General features: G+C 40.1%; 3 protein-coding genes and 2 long non-coding RNA genes across 6 annotated transcripts in view; 3 read left to right on the top strand and 2 right to left on the bottom strand.

Annotated features, from left to right (window-relative positions):
* The window catches only part of Adsl (adenylosuccinate lyase), a 30,381-nt gene extending 27,551 nt beyond the window's left edge, over positions 1-2,830 (top strand). The window contains exons 1-6 of one of the 2 annotated variants that reach the window (XM_011139376.3): positions 47-115; positions 176-379; positions 698-980; positions 1,085-1,236; positions 1,521-1,919; positions 2,153-2,830. In XM_011139376.3, the coding sequence (XP_011137678.1) occupies positions 215-379; positions 698-980; positions 1,085-1,236; positions 1,521-1,919; positions 2,153-2,416 (1,263 nt within the window). In that variant the 5' untranslated portion in view covers positions 47-115; positions 176-214 and the 3' untranslated portion in view covers positions 2,417-2,830. Of the gene's footprint in view, positions 1-46; positions 116-175; positions 380-697; positions 981-1,084; positions 1,237-1,520; positions 1,920-2,152 lie in introns of those variants that run through there. The other variant, XM_011139375.3, reaches the window with a different exon arrangement.
* Positions 2,702-7,299, bottom strand: C1q-VP (C1q-like venom protein). Its single transcript, XM_011139377.3, has 3 exons — positions 7,146-7,299; positions 5,106-5,271; positions 2,702-4,818 (listed from the first exon to the last, which is right to left on the bottom strand). Coding segments are annotated over exons 1-3 (489 nt in total). The 5' UTR covers positions 7,148-7,299; the 3' UTR covers positions 2,702-4,497.
* Positions 5,109-9,529, top strand: LOC112589450 (uncharacterized). Its single transcript, XR_003113559.1, has 3 exons — positions 5,109-5,289; positions 9,066-9,219; positions 9,384-9,529. It is a non-coding gene; the product is annotated as an uncharacterized LOC112589450 (long non-coding RNA).
* On the bottom strand, positions 8,302-19,119 carry LOC105182155 (mucin-19). The gene is made up of 10 exons (XM_011139366.3): positions 18,007-19,119; positions 16,325-16,468; positions 15,432-15,577; positions 15,144-15,316; positions 14,705-14,975; positions 14,462-14,584; positions 14,086-14,256; positions 13,838-13,998; positions 13,487-13,740; positions 8,302-13,311 (listed from the first exon to the last, which is right to left on the bottom strand). The coding sequence occupies exons 1-10, from the start codon at positions 18,065-18,067 to the stop codon at positions 8,906-8,908; spliced, it is 5,910 nt and encodes a 1,969-aa protein (XP_011137668.1). The 5' UTR covers positions 18,068-19,119; the 3' UTR covers positions 8,302-8,905.
* On the top strand, positions 14,580-15,316 carry LOC112589451 (uncharacterized). Its single transcript, XR_003113560.1, has 3 exons — positions 14,580-14,677; positions 14,767-14,921; positions 15,251-15,316. It is a non-coding gene; the product is annotated as an uncharacterized LOC112589451 (long non-coding RNA).
* Positions 19,120-21,272: the final 2,153 nt, after the last annotated feature.

Below are 21,272 nucleotides of genomic sequence, written 5' to 3'. Positions count from 1 at the left end.
CGCAGAAAGGGGGATAAGAAATGAAGATAGCTCTACGTGATGCGTGATATTATGAAGCGATAGTTGAAACCGGTTACATTATACAATCTGATTTCCTCAATCCTCAAAGTAAAATGTCAGTGCTAATTGTAGAGCGAATGTTAGTCAAAGATGCTCATCAGCAATATTTTGTCAGGAACTCGGCCTGGCCATCAAGCCGGAACAAATCGCTGAAATGGAGGCTCATGTTGACGACATCGATTTCGAAGCTGCTGCCAAAGAAGAAAAAGCGACCAGGCACGATGTGATGGCACATGTCCATGTCTTTGGGAAACAATGCCCGCAAGCTGCACCTATTATTCATCTCGGCGCGACCAGTTGCTACGTAGGCGATAACACAGTATGTACCGTTAATTTTCTAGCACCTCGAGGTGTTAAAATTGACAATGCGTCAACAGTACCGTTATGTCATTAGTTACTATCATACTACTGGCATATTAAAGCATTCTGTTATATTATACATTCTCTATTGTACATCTCTATTGTACACATTTCGTTTATTTCGGCAACGAAAGGCGATTATAATTTTGCTATTAATAATTGCTGGTCTAGTGAACTCTTCTTCCAGTGAACATGTTGACGAAATTAACTTAGCTAATCGAGAGATCGCGAAATTGGTCAATTTCTTAACATTGTTTCTTTTTTTTTTTTTTGGAAGGACCTTCTAATTCTCCGCCAAGGATTCGATATACTGCTTCCAAAATTAGCCAGCGTGCTTCAGCGTCTTGCAAAGTTCGCTCTTGAAAACCGTAATTTGCCCACTTTAGGCTTTACTCATCTTCAACCCGCTCAGTTAACAACAGTCGGCAAAAGGGCGACTCTATGGCTGCAGGACCTCATAATGGACGAAAGAGCGATTCGTCGCGCGAGAAATGATCTTAAATTCCGAGGTGTCAAAGGTACCACCGGTACCCAGGCATCTTTCCTTCAACTTTTTAACGGTTAGTCTACTTGGTTTTTTAATTTGCTATTATTTGCTACACGAAACGCTTTAATTTCGCTTATAAAATATAGTACACTGCATTAAATGTTTAAATATCAACAGGCGATGCTGAAAAAGTTAAACGATTGGACGTTCTTGTTACCAAAATGGCTGGTTTCGAAAAATATTACGGTGTTACCGGACAAACCTACAGTAGAAAAGTCGACATAGAGTGCTTGAACGTCCTAAGTTCACTTGGGGCGACTGTTCACAAGGTGAACTCAATTTAGCATTCTTAACATATTTTATATATTTCACTGCGTCCACAATTGTTAAAGCATAAATGCCAGAGAATCAATATCTATCTTCCTCTCCCATTGAGATTCATTGAAACTCATTCTCAAATTTCTTATCAGAAATTGTCCCATCTTGTCATTCTTTTACATAATCTCTCAAAGTTAATTAACTATTTTTCCCTTATCTTTTACGATATCTTTACTCGAAGTTGATTTTGTTTCTTCTAATTTCCATTAATTTCAGTTCTCTTTTGATTTTTTAGATTTGCTCAGACATTCGTCTTCTCGCTAACATGAAGGAAATCGAAGAGCCCTTCGAGAGTACACAAATAGGCTCCAGCGCGATGCCGTACAAGCGCAACCCCATGCGTTCTGAGAGATGCTGTAGCGTAGCACGTCACTTGATGACGTTGGTGAACAATACTCTTCAGACTGCGGCGACTCAGTGGATGGAACGAACATTAGACGATTCAGCGAATCGTCGGCTTACTCTGGCTGAAGCCTTCCTGTCAGCTGATACGATCCTAATGACTCTTCAAAATATCTCAGAGGGATTAGTTGTTTACCCAAAGGTTATTGCCAGACACGTTGCTCAAGAGCTGCCCTTCATGTCCGCAGAAAACATCATAATGGCCATGGTGAAGGCCGGTGGCGATAGACAGGTACGAGTAGCTCTTTCAATATTTACATTTATGCAGAAATCTGAAATTTCTCGCTATTGCATTTTCCCTCGCAGTGTATAGAACTTGAAACTCTTTTTTGATTTCGTTTTTACGTAGCAACTAAATTTTAGAGGACGTCATTTTTTAAATACCGAGTTTAAAGAATATACGTTACATATACGAATGCCAGACAAATGACGTTGTATGTATTATTTTTATGTTTCGGGATTCAGGTTTGTCACGAAAAAATTCGCGTATTGTCACACGAGGCCGGAGCACAAGTAAAGCAACATGGCTTGGATAATGACCTAGTTGACAGGATCAAGAAAGATCCGTATTTCGCACCGATTTTACTTCAATTGGATGCTCTGTTAGATCCTTCGACATTCGTTGGCAGAGCACCCGAGCAAGTCGTCGAGTTTCTCGAAGAGGAGGTATATCCTGTGCTTAAGAATTATAAAGGCTTGGAAAGCAGTACTGTCGAGCTCGATATTTGATCCTGAAAGAAAAGGCTTAAGGACGTTACCGAAATCTTTTCATGTCTTTTCCAAAGAAGTTTGTGTGTGATGTTAGATTGCTACTTAAAATTACAATGATAATTGGCTCTTTTAAACGGAACTCTTTGCGGAATAAAAGGATGTGCACAATTATTTGTTGTTAACGTTTCTTATATTTTAATAAAGATATTACAGAAAAATAAATCGCACTGTTCGTAGCAAATGCGCGCACGCGTTCTCCATTGTCGCTTATCGAACTGCTCCTTTTTCTTTTTTATAATTGTCTTTTTTTTGTTCTGTTTATCGCTGACTTTATGTCTTCTCTTCGACGTAACTGCTGTGATAGCGGGCAATTGTAACATGTATTATAATAAAATTTAGAAAAAGATATAAATACAGGTATATGGAATGATAGAAAGATATGTAGATAGACAGTAAATAGATAGAAAAAGGAGAACAGATGAAAATAAAGACAAAGACAAATAAATGATATAAACAAGAAGTATAGCAATAAAAGTTAAAAGTGAGAAAAGGAAAATTCATTTAAAGAAAAGAAAATGTAGATGTAGAAGAGAAAGATAAGTAGAATAGCAAAGAAATATTAAAGTTTAGTAAGAAAACGAAGGGATACGAAAAAGAAACGTAAAATAATTGTGAAATAATAAGTTGAAATAATAATGAAAACATGAGTATTTATAGAAACAATAGAGATAGATTTTGCTTAAATTTGACGAATGGGAAGCAAAGAAAAGCGTATAGAAAAGATGTAACGATGAAAAGAGGAAAGTTTAAGATATCATAGAAGAATGACTAAAAAAGATAATAAAGGTAAATGAAACAGTAACGTAAAATTAAGGAAAATAAAAGTTGGATAGAAATGATAGAATTTCTAGGAAGAATAGAAAAAATGAAAAGTAAAGGGCATAGAAAATAAGCAAAGAAAATACATGTGAGAGGTATGAGTCGAAGATTTTAGCAGAAGCAGAGAATTGATAAAGGCAACGTAGATTGGCATATTTTATCTTGAAGGAAGACATCGAAGATGATATGCTTAGAGAAAGAAGAACGAAATATGAATATAATAAAAGAATATAATAAAAGAGCTAATAGTAGAAATAGCAAAAGGGAGAAATGAGAAAGACCAATAAAAATTAGAAATGTAAGTAATCGGAAGAAATGTGAAAATAAGAATATATAGAGTTTCGAGCGGAAAAAATTGGTTTTTAATTAATTGTGTTAAGTTGATTGCGCCACCGTAATGAAGAAAAGAAAGAGATAAGAAAAATATTGAATAAAATGAAATGATAAAGCGGGAAGTTAATGCAAACAAAAATTCAAAGGAACGAGAAAGGAATGCAAAGCGAAAGATGGAGACTGAGAGAAAAATCATGCTAGCTTATAAAACTTGTTGAAGTTTTTCTTACAAATTGATAATATCGAGTACCGTATAAATGGTACATGATTGACACGATTTAACGTGCGACACTGCGAAACGAGTTAAACATTTATTTTATCTACCGAGAAAAATTAATTAATCGATAAAATAAAATCTCAAGTGAACAAATGACCGTGGAAAGAAAAATAGCTATCACAGAACGTTAGATGCGTTGAGAAGTTTTAGTACTACGAATTAGGAACTCTGATTTCTTCAGCATATAAGAAAGAGCCTTTGAGCAACAATGAAATGTATCTTAGACATTTGTCTCAACAATATTTTTGGATTTTATAAAGGGATTTCCATCTTTCTTTTCATGTTTCTCACTTGTTTTTTGAACAGCTAATAATTCGACGTAATTTTGCTACCATATCTTTAAAAATTCAAATACTTGTAAGATTACAAATCTTTATAATCAATCCGTGAAATTCCAAATTTTAATTCGTTTTTATTTTATATGTATATAATATATTTTTTTTCGTCGTATTATTAATACAAGAAAGAACACTTTTAAAACTAGAGATGGAAATCTCCGAAATTTAGTTGAATATTCCAATTGTTATTCAGTTTCAGTTGGTAACATTTTAATTTTGCCCTTCCAATAACGACGCCGAAATCGTTGAAGGCTCTCGTCCATTAGATCAGCCTATCTTTTATAAACGCGGTGACCAGTGAAGGTAGCTCCATCAGTTATTTTTCCGGATTCAACATAAACGGCAAGCTGATCACCGGCTTCGACGTCTAATAGAACAAGATTGCTTCCTCCGCCTGGACCGACACTGACAATCGGTCTCCAGCTGTCGGATTGGTTCAATTTACGTTTCAGCGTCAGCCGTAGGTCCGTGCTACCGTATCCGGCGAAACTGAATTGGTAGAGACCTGGACAATGCGTGGTGAAGATCCCTGTCTGAGCGGCGTAACCGACTCCTTTATCCACTAAAGTCTCGGATAGGACGAGTTTAGCTTCCTGTACAATTAGATGTTTCTAGTATATTCATCTCCACGTGTATAAATAATTCCGAAATGTAAGTTTACTTTAGTTAGAAATTATGAGCGGAACATGTTAATTTTGACTCTTTATTGCATCAACCAGATTTATCATCAAAATAATTGACGAGTCGTTTCATTCTGTGAATCAGTTGAGATAATTCGTCATCAATTGTTGACGACTGAAGAAATCGTTCTGCAAATTTTCTTCGTTACAATTGACTAAAATTTTAAGACTTTAAATTATTGATTGTAGCATCTACTTACAACTACCGAGCCTTGGGTGGCAGAAAAGGCGACTAGTCCGGCACAATCAGCAGCAGTCGCCAGTTTCTTGGAGCCAATTGTAGTAATGCCGGGATTTTCCGGTGGATCTGGTACCGCTGCATCGGTCAACGTGGCCGCTGCCAATATCAGCATCGCCCACACCACCCTGCGTTCGTGAAAAAAAGTAAGTCTTCATTAGTCGGCTTGAATTTCCACACATCTGAGTGCGTAATAAAAAGCTCGCACTTTATAACTCCAGCAATTTTCATTTTAAAATATTTTTATAAAAATTACGAAAGAATATAAACAATAATATAAAATAAAATAAAAACACGCTACAGTTAAGTATTTGAAAAAAAAATAAAATTCGACTTGAAATTAAGTAAATTAAATAATGTGATGACAATAAAATTTTTATATTTTTTATTAACAATAGCTGCAGTTTGGTTTGTTCAAGCTTTTAAAACGAAGTTGTATTCATAGATATACTCGGAACGAGGAAAATCCAACATGCACTATGCAGAAAATTAATATTTGAAATTAGCATAATAGTCTGAGGCGTAAATGCAGCCGAGTTGACGTTCACAACTCGTTCTTGCGTAACGTGTCACGTGGGTGTGTAAGAAATTTTTTTGCGCTCGTATCGCGCTCGCTTCTTTTTGCTCTCCGCTGACTTTAATCGCTAATGCGACTATCCCGGTAAAGTTCAGCTGGTTCGAGATACTTTCACTGCTCGCGGCTGTACCACCTGGCCGAGCCTACAGGCTCTCGTCTTTCACCTCCCCCTTTCGGCCCTTCATAAAATCATCGCAAACCTTTCATCTTTCATTTTTTTCGTAACGCTCTCTCCTTTCTACTGATATTATTCAAGAAGATGGTTATTAGCAACGTTTAAACGCACGTTTAAACGCACGTTTAAACAAGTACATGTTAACACAAAGGATTTCAAATGATGCTTCTAGAATTTCTTTCACTTATATCTATTTTAATCGTCGTATTATTACATATGACATTGGACAAAAATTTATCTTGTAAAGTATTTTGATAATTAGAAATATATATAATAAATCGTATTTTGGAAATACAATTTCTGCGATGAATTCCTATAATATTTGATCTTTTAATGTAAATATCTCTCCACGGATTACTTTTTGGGACATTATATTAAAACATAATGATATAATTATTTTTTATTCTCTTTCTTGTATGTTATCTATATCTAGGAATTGAATTCGCATCTTTTAAAGAGTCCACAAATGTAGCGGCGATGAAATAATTCCAATGCAACTTCGAATATTAGAGTATACAATTTATTCAAGACACGGGACGCAATTAAACTTTCGCCACTAGAGAAAAGCAGAATGCTTCGATGGGATACGCTCGATTAAAGCTAAAAGTCTAATTGCTAATTATTAGAGCGTAGTCTACTGCGCAGTCACTTCTTGAACTCGTTTCTTAAACATAAACTATATAGAGTTATGACGGAAAGTTCTAAAATATAAATATTATTAACGTAATCGCACTCGACTTGTCAGCAATCTATTTATTTTTCTACTTTGCTAGGTTTATAACGTACTGAGAAAAGAACTTAGAATTTTAAGAATAGTAGATTACTGTTGCATCAATCAATTAGTAGCAACCGGAATCGCGATAAAATCAGCTGCAAGGTCAAGGATTTTTGCATTTTTACGATTGCACTTTTGCGTAGTATTACGCAAGTCGTTTAACATACTGTTTCTGCAAGCCTCACTTTAAGTATATTTTTATGAAAGTAAAAATCGCGCCAATTGAGTAAAATCCATGTAAATTTCTCACATAAATAAATTATCACGCGAATAAATTAGAGAATACAGAAATAAATTATGCATAAAAGTAAGTAAGTAAAATAAATTAATAAATATATTCAAACAAATGTATTATACAATGTCAATTCTATCGAAAGACAGAAAGGAGACGTCACGAGCGAGTTGAAATTAAATACGATGCGCTGAACAACATTGAAATAATCGACTGTTAATTGTATAACAAAAAGGAACTTACATGATGGTAAAAAGTGGTGTGGCAGCGACGGGCTTCCCGCTGTCAGGCTGTTCCTTCCGTGTTATAGTCAAGTCAGATCAAGCCGGAGCCCTCGTGCGCCTTTATATCACCTTCTAGTCCGGACTAGTGAATCGCACGCCAGCACCAGCTTTTTCTTTCATTTTGCATCTCGCTCCATTCGCGGTGAGTGCTCTCTTTCTCGCTGATTGGTGACTGCAACTCCCCACCAGTTGACGATTGGCAAGTTTGCCGGCTAGGTAGTGACAGAATGACAGCTTTCCACCCCTCCAGCATCGCGAAGAAAGCCAATTTCGAGAATAATCAAGAGAGTGCTCACGTTCTTTCAGATACGAACATTTAAATATAAAAACATAATTGATGAATTTCGAAGGTATAAGTAAATGTATAAAGATACTTCATATCTCCGCTTTTCGAAAAGTTCCTTCGAAATTGTGATATTTTTTTCTTTCTTTTTCTTTTTTTAATGGGGCAGGAGTCAGCATATTAACAAACAGACGCTTTGAAAGTTTCGCTGGTCGCGCGAATTTATTCCTCATTAAAATCACCAGCAGTATGTGATTAACTGCTCGACAGATGGCACGTTAATTGAAGCTCTGTCAAAGTCGCAGGAAGGAATACTATTGATGATCTAGCTCTTCTTAACGCAAGAAACGAATAAATAATACTTTTCGGGAACACGGAGGGAAAGATCGGGACGGAAAACCAATGGAAGCATATAGTATGTAGAATCGAGTAATTATTTCAAGAGGATACCAGGAAGTTGTGTTGATACCCGGAAAGAAAAGCGCACGCAATCAGGAAGAATATCAATGATGCAAAACACATTATCGACATTGTTATGCCAAACGGAACAGCGAAAGGTGGCGTACACGGATTCTTGCGATAGAAAACACTCGTCACGTATGTATCGCAGATTTTAATTTCAAATTGTGATTTGAAATTATATGAATAATAGATTCTGTTACTTATTCATATCTTGAAAATTTGATTTTTCACGATGATACCGATGATTTAAAAAAGAAATATAAATTTCAACAGCTCGGCAGCTACAAATGCGCGATGCCTCGAAATTCTTTCAATGTTATTGACTTCATTTTCATGTATTACTGATAATTATATAATTGTGACTCGCATATCGATATAAAACGATGATTTTAGACAGTTTATTCAATATTTACATTAATTTGGAACGTAGAAGTACAAATTATATACATTGTAGCCGATGACTTTTCGCGATTTGGATCGACGAGCACGGACTACTTTCACTTTGACGACGCTTTCCCGCAGCCAGTATCTCGATCGCCTTGAATTTAGCCTCCTCCTTTTGTCTCAACCTATCTATCCACGACTCCGCTCTCCGGCGTTAAGAGATTCACTCGGACGCGATATTTATCGAAGCCATTCAATGCAAACGTTTAGGAATCTAGGTGTCTATGAGCTCGAAACAAAATAATCAATCAATCCGAGGCCGAGAGACCAACCTGTGAAAGCAGCAATCATTCATTGTTCAATGACTTGTTGCTCGCATACATACAGACTCGCAACATTTCATCACTCGAGTGATGAATGGATCCTTCCAAATTGATTAAATGATACAAAGATTAACTCGAACACTTACAACTTTTTAAACATTAAATCTTCTTATTTATTATGTACATAGAAAAAGTGGGAAAGCGTTCCCTGGGACTGTAGAAAAGTCACCGAGATATTGGCCGCGCAATAGTGTCCAATAATGGAACTTACACTAACAGATTATCAGCCTGGCAAGCTGGGCCCTTGCTCGGCCAATTGCAAGCGCCAGCGTGTGAGTCGAATGTCAGATGAATCGGACAATTGAAAATGTGAAGCGTGAACTTCTTCTTCCACTGATCCCAGTAACAAGCGTAAAATTTGTTGCAGAGATTAGGATGTCTGAAGAGGCCTGGTCTGGCGCAGTCAGTGGCACCATCGATGACTTGGTCGGGATCGTCTTCTTGGTCGGAAATGATCGCGTTTGGTGATGGAGCAATCTCCAATTTTTTGCCGACTCGAAGGCCACCTCGGAATCTATCAGGTTCGCCCAAAACATCATTTTTCGGGAATGCTCCGTTGTGAATATTTGTCGCAGGAGTGAAGCCTCTCACGTTAATTGCTGAAGACACAGGCAAATAAGAGGATGATGGTAAATTGGACGTCAGCGTCGAGACGCTCGTTGTTTCATGTGGACTAATCTTGTAGGGCTGTGGTGAATGGTCATCATAATTGGTAACGTAGTCGCCCTCTTCAGAAGAGTCGTCGTTCTCAAGATCGACGTAGATGTCGGACTCATCATAATTAGCCAGATCCACCTTGCCTCTAGAAGAAGCTATCAACTTTTTCTTCCCCGGGCCGCGAAGATTAGCGAAAGGATCAGCCTTGCATGTGCAGTCTGCTCCGAGCTTACCGAGAAGAAGTGGATGAAGATCGCTCCACTTGACGATGACTTTGCCCTTACCTTCAGCAGATTTCGTGGTAACCTCATAAGAAGCTGTGGGACCTGATGTGACAGCGAAAGTACTGCCGGTCCTTGTGGACGACGACGAGAACTTCTTGCTTGACGTTAAATCAAATCCTGAGCTTGTAGAGCCGTCGTACGCGCTTGGTGTGTATTTAATAGTGCCTCTGTAGTTGGTAATTAGTTTGTCGATCTCATCTCTTGAGATATCCAGATTTGTTGGTGAACCGCCGCCAACAGTCGTTCCTGAAGAAGACGGGGTCGAAAATTCTTGGCCAGGATAGTACGTGTCAGTGGGTCTGAACGTAGTCGGAGATATGACGGAAGATGGACTCTTGTATGTAACGCCGTAGCTTGGCGAAGGTTTCTTGTAAGTTACCCCTACGAATTCTGGTCGTCTAGTTACCGGTACGTCGTAGTTCACGGTAGATGCAATTAAACCAGGTTTGCTTGGCTTTCCAGGAAGATATTCTAAGACCGGAGACGGTGAAGTAAAGGCACTGTAGTCTTTTGGACTTGACTCGGTCCGTGGATGGAAAGGCACCCCTGGACCGAAACTAGATGTAGATACTCCTCCAGTTTGGAAACCACCGGTTCGTTGGGTAAACCTGTCTTCAGTCAATATCGATACCGGAATATTGGTAGGGGCAATCATCGTCTTGTAACCAGTATCGATGATGGGTCTGGCAGTGAAAACTCCTGGGATCTTAGCTGCTTCAAACATGGTCGTTTTGTAAGTCTCGGGTTGTTTGGTAGTGTAAATTATCGGTGTGACTGTTGGTGTTAATAAGCCGCTCGATACAGTAGGTATCTTCGATCCAAACGCACTAGTTCTATCAGGCAATTTATTATGCAGTTCGACGCTCAAGAATGGTATTGGTGTTGTAACTGGCAGATTACCTTTGGTCGATAAAATAGGTGATACGGAAGAAGTACCGCCAGTTTCAAATTTTACGGATGGCTTAGGATACGAATATCCGGAAGTAGCTGATGGTGAAGTGACGCGACCACCCGGTACAAATGTCGAGGGATAGACAGGCGGAGTAAAGGTGGAAGATAAGCCGCCGATGGGTGATGTCTTGGAATAATCGTCAACATTTCCTTCGAATGCTTTCTCGCCGATATTTTCGGGATGCAAAATAGGTCGACGTTCGCTTGTGCTTACTGAGTAGCTACCACCACCGCCTAAAATGGCAGTGGTTATACCTGTTTTAGTTGGACCAGTTTTTGTGAATCCGCTTGGCGTGAAGACCGATGGTTTGATTGAGGCATATCCTGGAGCAACAGTGCTCGAGTCATGGATTCCGAATGAAGTAGAGTGCAGCACAACACCTCCGGTGCTCTCTATCTTGCCTCCAGATACGATAGAATCAGGAAGCGTGGCACTGGTTGGTCTATAGTCTGGAAGATCATTTTCTGGATATTTGCCGATATCGTAAGGAGCGTTAAACGTGACGGTAGCGCGCCCTGCGTCAGGTTTATAATCATGAGCACTTGGAGGCGTTGATCCTCCAGTTAAAGTGCCGCTTAAATAACTCGATCCTCTTGTTGAAGCACTGCCGCCTTGATAACTTATGCCCGTCTGTGAGATATACGGTTTTCCGGTTGCACTTACGATAGTTCCTGGCTGAGTGGAACCTCCTAGAGATACTCCAAAAGCAGTTTGTCCGGAAACAGCGACATTCGGAGTGATGTCACCTTTCAGAGCGACACCGGGAATCGAAGGGCTGGTCAGTGAAATTCCAGGTGATGATGTTCCGTATATTACCGTTCCATCACTAGCCGATCCAACGTCAACTTTCTTCACTCCGTCCGTGATTACATATCCTGGTGTTCCAGAAGAAGTAGTTACATAGCCAGGTCGAGCTCCTCCAGTCAAAATAGTACCTTGGTCACTGATACCAGTTGATATTGCTCCAGGAATGTCTCCGTGACCAAGTATGGTTCCTGACAAAGAGTCACCGGTAACAATACCTCCCTCTACGCTACCTCCGGTCAGAATTGCACCAGTAGTGCCTGCGTGGACGTTATAGCCAGTAGGAATTCTAGTATTGAAAATGCTAACATTCAAATGAGGTCTCGCTAAGTCCGGTTGCGTGTAGCCACCTGTTACTCTAACTCCATATGTCTCAGTTGTTTCGCTATGGTCTCTGACTCCGTATGTCTCACCTGTTGCGCCATAAGGCCCAACTCCAGTTCTCGTTGTTCCAATCGAAGGATAGATCGGTTCCACTGGTTGTATGAATACAGGAACTGTATACCCATCCTCACTATTGTATCTTACACCTGAAGAAGTACCTGTTGCTCCAGAAAATTGCGTACTACCTCTTATTAAATGGTCACTATCAGCAGCCGTAACACCAGGACGTTCGGAAATGAAAGAAGGCACAACTTCTGGTTTTGAGACACCGCTAACAAAATTAGTTCCTGTGACACGTCCTGTCGTCGAGTGCAAACTTGAATCTATTCCAGAACTGCTCGGTAAATTCACACCAATTTCAACAGAACCGACGTCGGTCTGATCAGTGGTTTTCGAATATGCTGTAGCAGACGAATCCCGATATACTTCTGTACTTGATCCTGTATATCCTCTGTTAATTGATCCAGTGATATCGACACCGCTGGTAGCTTCAGGATAAGAGGTCTTGGGTACTGATCCATATAATCCTTCTATACTGGACGATGGTTGACCTCTAGTTGCTCCTGAATAGACATTGGTAGAAGCTGAGTAACCATCGACGTTAAATATATTCGATCCTGTGTATAGACTTGTTGATCCATCATGTTTAGGTCCATTAAGGTCTGCACGAATGCCTGTGGACGGTCCAAACGCCTCTGTGGAGCCGAAATAGCTCGTTTCCGGCTTAGAATAACTTACTCCCGCTACCGGATGACTGCCACTGACGCCTCCAGTATGTACACCTAACGTAGAAGAATAACCAACTCCAGGTGTTCCTGAGTAAGTCACACCTTGCCCTGTTAAATGGTCTCTACCAAAGGTTCCCGAATATCCTCCCACTGTGGATCCAGAAATACCTGTAGCAATACCGCTCGATTCAGTTTTTGCATATCCACTGCTATATTTAGTATATCCAACTCCTCCACTGGACATTGTATGCCCAGTACTGCCAATTCCACTACTTGCTGTGGGGTATCCTGCGCTGCCCCCAACGCTTATACCAGGAGATACTGAAGCAACGTGTATGCCGGGTGATCCAGAATACGATGAAACAGGTACTGATCCTCCGTATTGTCCAGTTGATCCAGAATAACCAACCGCAAATGGGCTAGATGATCCGTGTCCAGAAATCCTTCCATCGTCAGAAGTTGAAATACTAGCATGTTCACCGACGTGTCCTGTGGTGAATCCAAAGTAACTCGGCCCGCTGGTTCCATGGATACCAGCACCGGCTGTTTTAGAATAATCCGCGCCGGAATAACCCATTCCAGTTGTGGAGTATCTAGGTATACTACCGGTAACGTAACCTCCAGTACCGAGTCCAGCCGAGGTCTCCATAGAGTATCCCCTGTAATCGTACTCTGTTCTGGTATAAGCTGATCCGGATTCTGAGCAAGCTGGCACCAGCCAGGGCCACTCGCACACCAATTTTTGCTCGTCGAACACCAAGCCGTATGGACAACGGAACTCGAACGCCATTATTTCCGGTCCACCTGTCGGCACGATTTGTATGTAAATCAAGATCCTTTCGCAACCAACATAAAAATATCGTACAACAAATAAAAAAGAGGATAATGCGTATGGCATATTATAGAATTATTTTCTTTTAGTTGAGGAATTTTGGAAATCGTACTTATTGGGTTGGTACATCAGTAAATCGTAACTTACCCAAGTCCATGCAAGCAAAGAACCAACGACAGTTCTGTGGATCTGCATAATAGCCGGATCGAGATGGGCATTCGAATCTTTTCGGTGCTACAGGAGCAATTTCGCTGCTACCAGGACACGGTGAACCTTGTGGCAAAGAGCCTGGCCAAACGCAAACTTCCGTACGCTCGTCGAACGATAGGCCAGCTGGGCAATCGAATTCAAAGACCGAATAATTTTCAATCTCTTGATTAAATTTAACGCAGCGATAAAATCTGTGGGAAAGGCGATATACATATTTATTACGCACATGCCAGAGATTGTTTAAAATCCGATCTCTCGATTCGATTTAATCCACTATTATGTCATTACCTGTTGCAACTCTTGGGATGCACGAAGTAACCCTGTCGCCTGCAAACGAATTCTGTTTGCGTGTTTTCACGTACAGCTCTGATGTGTCCCTCAGTATCTACTATGCGAACCACTCGGAAGTTGGACGTTTTCGCTTGATTCGGGTACGAAAACTGAGCTTGCTGAAATAATAGATTATCTTAGAAGGTATAACAAGCAGAGTAGTATATTGCTCGTAGGTGTGAAGTTAAGTGAAAAAAGAAATATACATGAAGCTCGTCTTCCAGCGCGTTGAGCACGGCATATCTCGATTTCCTCTTGAATTCCGTGAAGGACTGGTAAATTTCGTGCGTAATTGGTTTCTCGCACTCGGTCTTCATGTCGCTTTCTATGTTTCGCACCGCCAATCCCGCCAGGTCGCGCAGAAACGCATATTTCCCCTGAAATCAAGTATAAACTAAGAAGACGGTTTTTCCCTTAACCTTACGAGAAACCTTTCAGATAGATCTTAACCTTATAGAGATTAACACGAATAAAGACAAATTAAACGAAATACGAATTATTTAATATCTTTCGGAATTATTTAATATCCTCAACGGAAAATCCTTTGTCTATAGCACTTAACCGAAGAGTCCGCATACACACCTTTATTCCAACTGAAATCTTATCTTCAAAGGAGATCCACGTCTTGTTTCGAAATGCGTACGGTGCCGTGAGATCCTCATCTCGTTCCACGGTCCATTCTCCGCTAGTTATAGCTTCGCAGAGCTACGATACCAAACGAGTTGGTTTGAGAATACAATCGTTAGCGTACATTGGCTCCTCTTAACCACCAATTACTCTTCAAGGTGTAAGAAAACGGTACGTTGAACAAATGCCATATCGTACCTGTTTGCGATCAATCGGACTAGGTTCTTTTTCGGTAGTTTCTGATCTAGGAACGTTTTCAGACTCGTCCTTCAAAGTAAATTTATACGCGTTAGCCGGCAAGGACACTAAGATCTTTCGTTTCGGAGCTCCTAGTCCGATTATCAAGTCTACTAAGCTGTCCGTGTTCAGTATATCGAAGAGTCCCATTAGACGCGAGGGATGGAAGGTAACAAAGGTACTATCTTCGTCCGTCAAGTAGTCCGTTGGCAGCGTAAATAGATCAACGTACCTGATGAAGAAGACAGTAAGAAGCAAAACATGCATGCAGTTCAATAAGAAACTCACTCGAGAAAATTCGAGAGATTCATCGCTCGACTGCTGAAAATCTTTGCTATACGTTTAGTCAACTCGAGCGAGTAATCTTATGTCGTTTTACTTGAGAAAAGGGGAGTCTTACTTGGCGAGTTCCTTGAGATCGAATTGCTTGCCGAGATCCTCGGATTTGCTGGGTAAGGTCATGAAAATCCTTTTATCGTAGGACTTTCTGATCATTTCATCTTTCAGACTTTTGACGAAATTATAAAGACGCTCCTTAGAACCAGCCGTCACATTCAACTCCACGCCGTCCACCTTGAGAAGAAACGGAAAGTTCTCTCATAGTAACTCGTCATTTTTCTAACTCGTCGAATTATGGCAGAGGAGAAAATCTTGTTCTGCAAGAGTTAAACAACAGCAAGCACTATACCTCTTTCATGACAGCAATGATTCGAGCGATCGCTTCTTGCCGTAACATGGCGGAAGTTTTAAACGTTTTCTCAGCGTCATTGATAGAAATTACAAATTGAAGAGGCGGATGCATCTCTCTCAAGGACTCCCGTAAATCGACGATATCTGAAACCACATTACTTACTCGTCGCTTGTTCCATGTAATTGTCTCAATTAATCCAATATGGTTGCTACATAGGGATAAATTAGTGTAAGTCTGAATAAATGTAAATCAGATGCGTGAGATAAAAGTTTTTCAGGTCATTAATTACAAATTTCATGTCAGATTTACAAAATTCATTCAAGAGTAATTTGTTTATAAGAAGAATCTAGCGTGGGAAAAATTTTGGAAAAAAAAATATATTATGTTTCGACATGTGAGGAATATTCAATAAAATTTTCAGCCTCTAATCTTAAGTAGTAATTTTCAAGTTCAATTCTTTTTCAAATATTCAACTTTCAAGTACTTTCCAATTTGTAAATTTCTTTTTAAAAATCGCCTTTTCAACCTTATTTGTTTACATATAATAATAAATATATAATAATACATTTCAATGATATATAATATATAATATAATAGTAAATATATAATAATAATAATAATTAAAAATAAACAATCGGACAAGTAAAAACCGTGGGAATCGTGTAAAGTAAGTATTAATGTATCAGAAAAATGTGAGATTATACTTATTTTTATTAAACTTTCAATAAACACTTCACTTTCAGTAAACGGTATCTCATAGAAATGAAAGAGGAAAGTGTGGCAAATATACTTACCACTGCCACACAAAGGGGGGTTTATCTATATCTTTAGGATTCGCAATGATCGCAAAGTTGACGCTATGCTTTCTCGTCGAGGTATTTGCAGCTTACCGGAAATTGAGAGATTCCGCACGTCATGATTCTGATGCACCAAAGTGGTGCAGCTGCACACGGAGTCGGCGAGCAGCTGTGCGTCGAAAGTGGAAGTATAGCAGAGAATTTCTCGGACGGGCGAGGTTTTCCTCTTCGGGCATTCTGCAACAGATTAGAACGTGTACTCGATTTCGCGCATTGCGCGCGAGAAGCGCATGCCGACGGGGAGAAGAAGAAGATATGTCCATAGTGGGAGTTTCAACGGTTGACATCATCGACCGGTCACTCAGTGCGTTATATGCGATTGTTGCTATAATAGTCGTTTGCATAGTCGCGCAAACTTGCTGTTCACTTTCCATAAAAGAAAGAACCGCGCTGCGGATGATTCGCGGGAGATTCAGCTGCGGTTTATACGAGGCTTATTAATAATCAGCGGTCCCGGATACATTGAACGCGATAGTAACTTTGTGCAATTATTGCGCGCGCGCGCGCGCTAACGATTGAGCCTAACATTGCGTAAAATTGCTTACGGCTTCTGTTGTACATAAATACTACAAATGTCATTCAGGGAAATATCGCTAGGCATTAAGTCACATGGAGGAGAGGAAACACGTGTTATTGGATAATAATAATAAAAGTGAAAGTTTGCATTTCTCTGTTTTAAGGTATGTGAAATCAAAATTATTATCATTATTTAATATTTACGTTACAGCGATATGCTGTACAGTAAACAAATAAGAGCAAGGACACTTGTTTAATCTTGTTTGGTTTTAGTTCCTTTTTTGTTGAGACGTCAAATAAATACGGGAATGCCCAGAATTGTAAAACGAAATTTCTGGGCTATATCGTCATCTATTCTCCGACACTTCAAGAGCTATCAAAGGTGTGCGATTGCGAGCGTTCGATGATGTAAATGGTATTGTCCTTGTGAGGATGATCGCGCATGGCGTAACTCAACCTTAAAGGACGCGCGGCGTATCCGATACGCAAGTATAACGCAACAGACAGATGATCTCTTTTTGCGTTACACGCTGATGCATAAAGAGAGAGAGAGAGAGAGAGAGAGAGAGAGAGAGAGAGATGCAGAAAGAGAGCCACGCTATTTAACCCTCCGATGTGCATTTCAATTTTTTAGCTTTTCACCTTGTCTTAAAGGAGACGAGGAGTTAAATGCGACACAATTTAAAACCTATTTATATATGAGAGATATCCCGATTGCTGAAATATACGTTTTTTTATTTTGTACAATTCAATCTGCAGCGGGTCTTTACTCGACAAAAATGTCTCACGACCTCTTGGCGTTACGTATAATTGTAAACAAAGAATATTTTGCAAATAAAGCGAAGAGACCAATAGATCACAAATTATTCCTCGCGCAAATAAAATTTTACTAATTTTATTAATTAATTAAATGAGATTTTATTTCTAAACTAAATAGTGAACAACTCAACATTGAATTTTATTTTATTGTCAAAACGGAAAGATATGTAAGACATTTTGAATTTACATGTAAATATATATAAATAAGTTGTAAAATGTATGTGCAGCTACTAATAGTGTAAGTAATCCCAAGAAATGCACAGAATATATCAGATTAATCGCAAGTTATACCAGCAAATTAATCACGGGGACTGTTTAGGTGTGTTTTCATCAACTTCACACTGCGAAAGAGCAGAGTCGCTTAAACCAATCACACTTACTTGTCGTGGATCCGAGCGCGATGAGCGCGAACGACACTAGGAGGACCCCGCGAGCCCACATTGCGATTTCCACGCGATCGAGCACCGAAATCGCGACAGGTCGCCGGTGGATGCTGAACAGGCAGGGAAATCACACACGGTCGAGCCTATCAGCCTAGTCTCATCGAGATCCTGGCGCGAGGGTCGAGCAGGTCCTGTCTTTCTCGTCTCTCTGTCGAGCGGAGGATCCAAGGATCCTTTGAGTCTGAGCGCGCGTTTTGTACTGAACCTTCGGAGGACGCGTGCTCTCTTAGTAAAGCTTACCACCTCGACCGGATGGCAGCAAGGACCAAAGTTCGAAAGGGAAGGCACCGAGAGAACGAGCCGAGGAGAAGCGAGAAAAGAGGGAGCGGAGGCCACCGGGAACGATGGATCGCTGAATCACGGGTGGGGTACCTGGACTGTCCCAGATCGGGACACTTTCCGCGTTACGCGCGTGATGCACGGCACGAAACGAGCCGACGCATGCTTGCAAGCGTGCGGGTCTTTCTCTCGACGGACGACTTGCCGCCAGCGGTTCGACGTTAGGCAGAACACGTTAGATGTTTTTATTATTTTTCTTTTTTTTTTTGTTTTTCAGCCAGGTGTGGCACTTGATCAGCCACACTTTTTCTGTACAAGTCCGTCCCTTCGTAACCGAACGTCTCGATCTTGCCGGCAGACGAGTCTTCACGGCTTAACAATGTCGGGTGATCTTGCTCACGACGAGCTTGCGACTGTCAGGAACGCTCGCTACGATCGTTCGATTCGAACTACCACCGCCGCCGGCAGCTTGGCTTCGTTCTTCCGATGTAACGCGAGTCTATTTGTCCGTGCATATTTATCCGATGTGGTATCCGCGTTGCTGTATTGATCACCGACGTATGCAAATCGATTGGTGAATCCGTCTTCAACGCAGGCGATTGCGTCACCGAGTCTCCTGTACGCTGTTGTCAGAAACAGGTGGACTCGGCGTTTGTTTCGCGTTCCTGTGTTGCCAGCACTGATTGAATGAAACTTCGTTAAACTTTTTGGCGACTTTTGTCAGAGGGAGAATAGAGATTGTACCATGCAGGCTTTTGTTTACCGAATTCTTATCGCATTGGTGGAAGAGATCTCGCAAAAAATTTGGAAATAAAATTTTTTACGTTAATAATATAAAAATTATGTATAAAAACATTTACATTGATGCGTTATATATAAAATCAATGTGTAAAAATATTTATATTAGTAATATAAGAAATCCTCTGGAATTTAATGTAACACTCTTCATCTCTGATGAAACCCTCATTGATATCGATCTTCACCACCGTCGTTCGATCGTGAGAAACTTGCGGTAAAGGCGACCGATTCCGAAATTGTACGATCCTTTCTCAATGAAGTTCGCAAGACTTATAGTCTGATAAACGTCTGGCAAACGAGCGGACGTCGAATGGACCGCCGAATGAACCAACGACGATCTCGATCATCCGCGGCTGTGCCTGGTTACAGCTGTTTCTGAGCTCATTGCGTCATTTTTGTCAGTGAACGAAACGGTGTTACAATGACGATAATAAATTACTTTAATTCGAGCTACACAAGCAGCTCGGTGCCGCAGCGCGCTTCTATTTCAACGCTTTCGCTGATATCTAATTTATTGATCGCATCCTTTATTATTTTTATCTCCGCGATTCGAGATATTCGCGTTAATCCGTCTGGAATAATTTGCGGCGTTATCAACGATTAAGCAGTTTACATAATCGACACTAGCGCACGCACGCACGAGCTACCTCGTGCATGGTCTCTCGTGTAATCGTTCAAGGAATCATCCACTCATTTATTCGTCACGAGTCATCGAACGAATCGATTATTCTCTCTCTAAAGATCCATTTAACCTTTTAGGTACAGCACAGGAAGGCGAGACAACAGCTACCGGCGAGCAATTTGCACCGAATTTACAATTGAGAGAATACGGATGCTATTCTCCCTTTCTTTCTCTCGCTTTGGTGCGAAATTGTGTATACAAATACAAAATAAACCGATTATAAATTTAAAAAGTTCAACGTTATGTCCATGAGTAAAACTTTCTCTGTCATCGCGGATATAAATGATCTCAAAAAAGAAATCGTTTAAAGCGAAAAGATAACTTCTTCTACGACTGTGATGTTGATGACCGTTTCTGTCAATTTTGATTTTAACCTAACCTCGATTTAGTGAAACTTCGGTTAAAATTAACTCTCAATTTAATATTGACTTATTTCTATATATACGAACACTTGGCTAAATTTACAACCTATATGATGTAACTCAAGTACAGAAATGTAGAACGTTGATTGGTCCAATGCGATTGTCTTGAGAATAGTGATATAGGTTAGGTATCGTATCTTCCGCAAGTGGCTTTTTAATATCGAAATTGTTTCGACCAAAAAATGAACTGAGAACAATCGAGTACGCAACGAAAACATTCCCAAAATTTCTCAGGAATGGAGAAACTAATTTTAACGCGGACTTGGCATTAAAATATAAAAATGTAAAATATAAAATATGAAAAAAAAAAACAAAGAATAAAAAGACCGACGGAATAATCTCTAAAGACAGTAAAATTGACTCTAAGGATATTCCGACTATCCTGAAATATTTGTCACTCTACTGTATCAACTTATTGCATAACAGATACAGGTTGTACAATTTGTCAAACGAGCTAGTTATATTTTTTAATTGCAGTTTAACAGTACTAAACGGTCAATACTGGTCGTTTAAATTAAATTTGCTTGATTTACGTACGTGTAAACGCGAGTTATATTACAGACAGAGAGCAATATTTAGGTTGACTCTTCTTAGCCGGATGTTATTAGCGATAAAATTTTTCAACGTCATTGATAGAAACGGGCGTGAGTCAGATCAAATCGCCGTGACGCGCGAAGAACGCCGAAGCGCGACAATAAGCGAGCGCACTTCGTTAAATCCGGCGCTCCGGGCGATCTGGTGCAACTGCAACCGCTCACGCATTCTCTACAGCGCGTGGACCGACGATGAGGGAAAGGGACCTTTTAGAAAATTACAGCACACATACGTGAAAAAGGCAGCAGCCGCACTTGAAAAGGAAACCGTCGCCTCATAGTGGGCGTACGGATGCCTTTTGCAAAGAGCGACTAACGTGTTGACAGAATTTGCGCGTGACGCACGTATTACGTTGTTGTTTAGATAGATGTAGGTTAGATCGGGTTAGCCCGTCGTGTGTGTGACATGAAAATTCATTCGCCGTCGTC

The sequence above is a fragment of the Harpegnathos saltator genome, unplaced genomic scaffold (genome assembly GCF_003227715.2).
Source record: "Harpegnathos saltator strain DR-91 unplaced genomic scaffold, Hsal_v8.6 scaffold51, whole genome shotgun sequence".
Taxonomy (NCBI): Eukaryota; Metazoa; Arthropoda; class Insecta; order Hymenoptera; family Formicidae; genus Harpegnathos; species Harpegnathos saltator.
The sequence above is the reverse complement of the archived record's forward strand: the minus strand, read 5'-3'. Positions and strand labels throughout refer to the sequence as shown.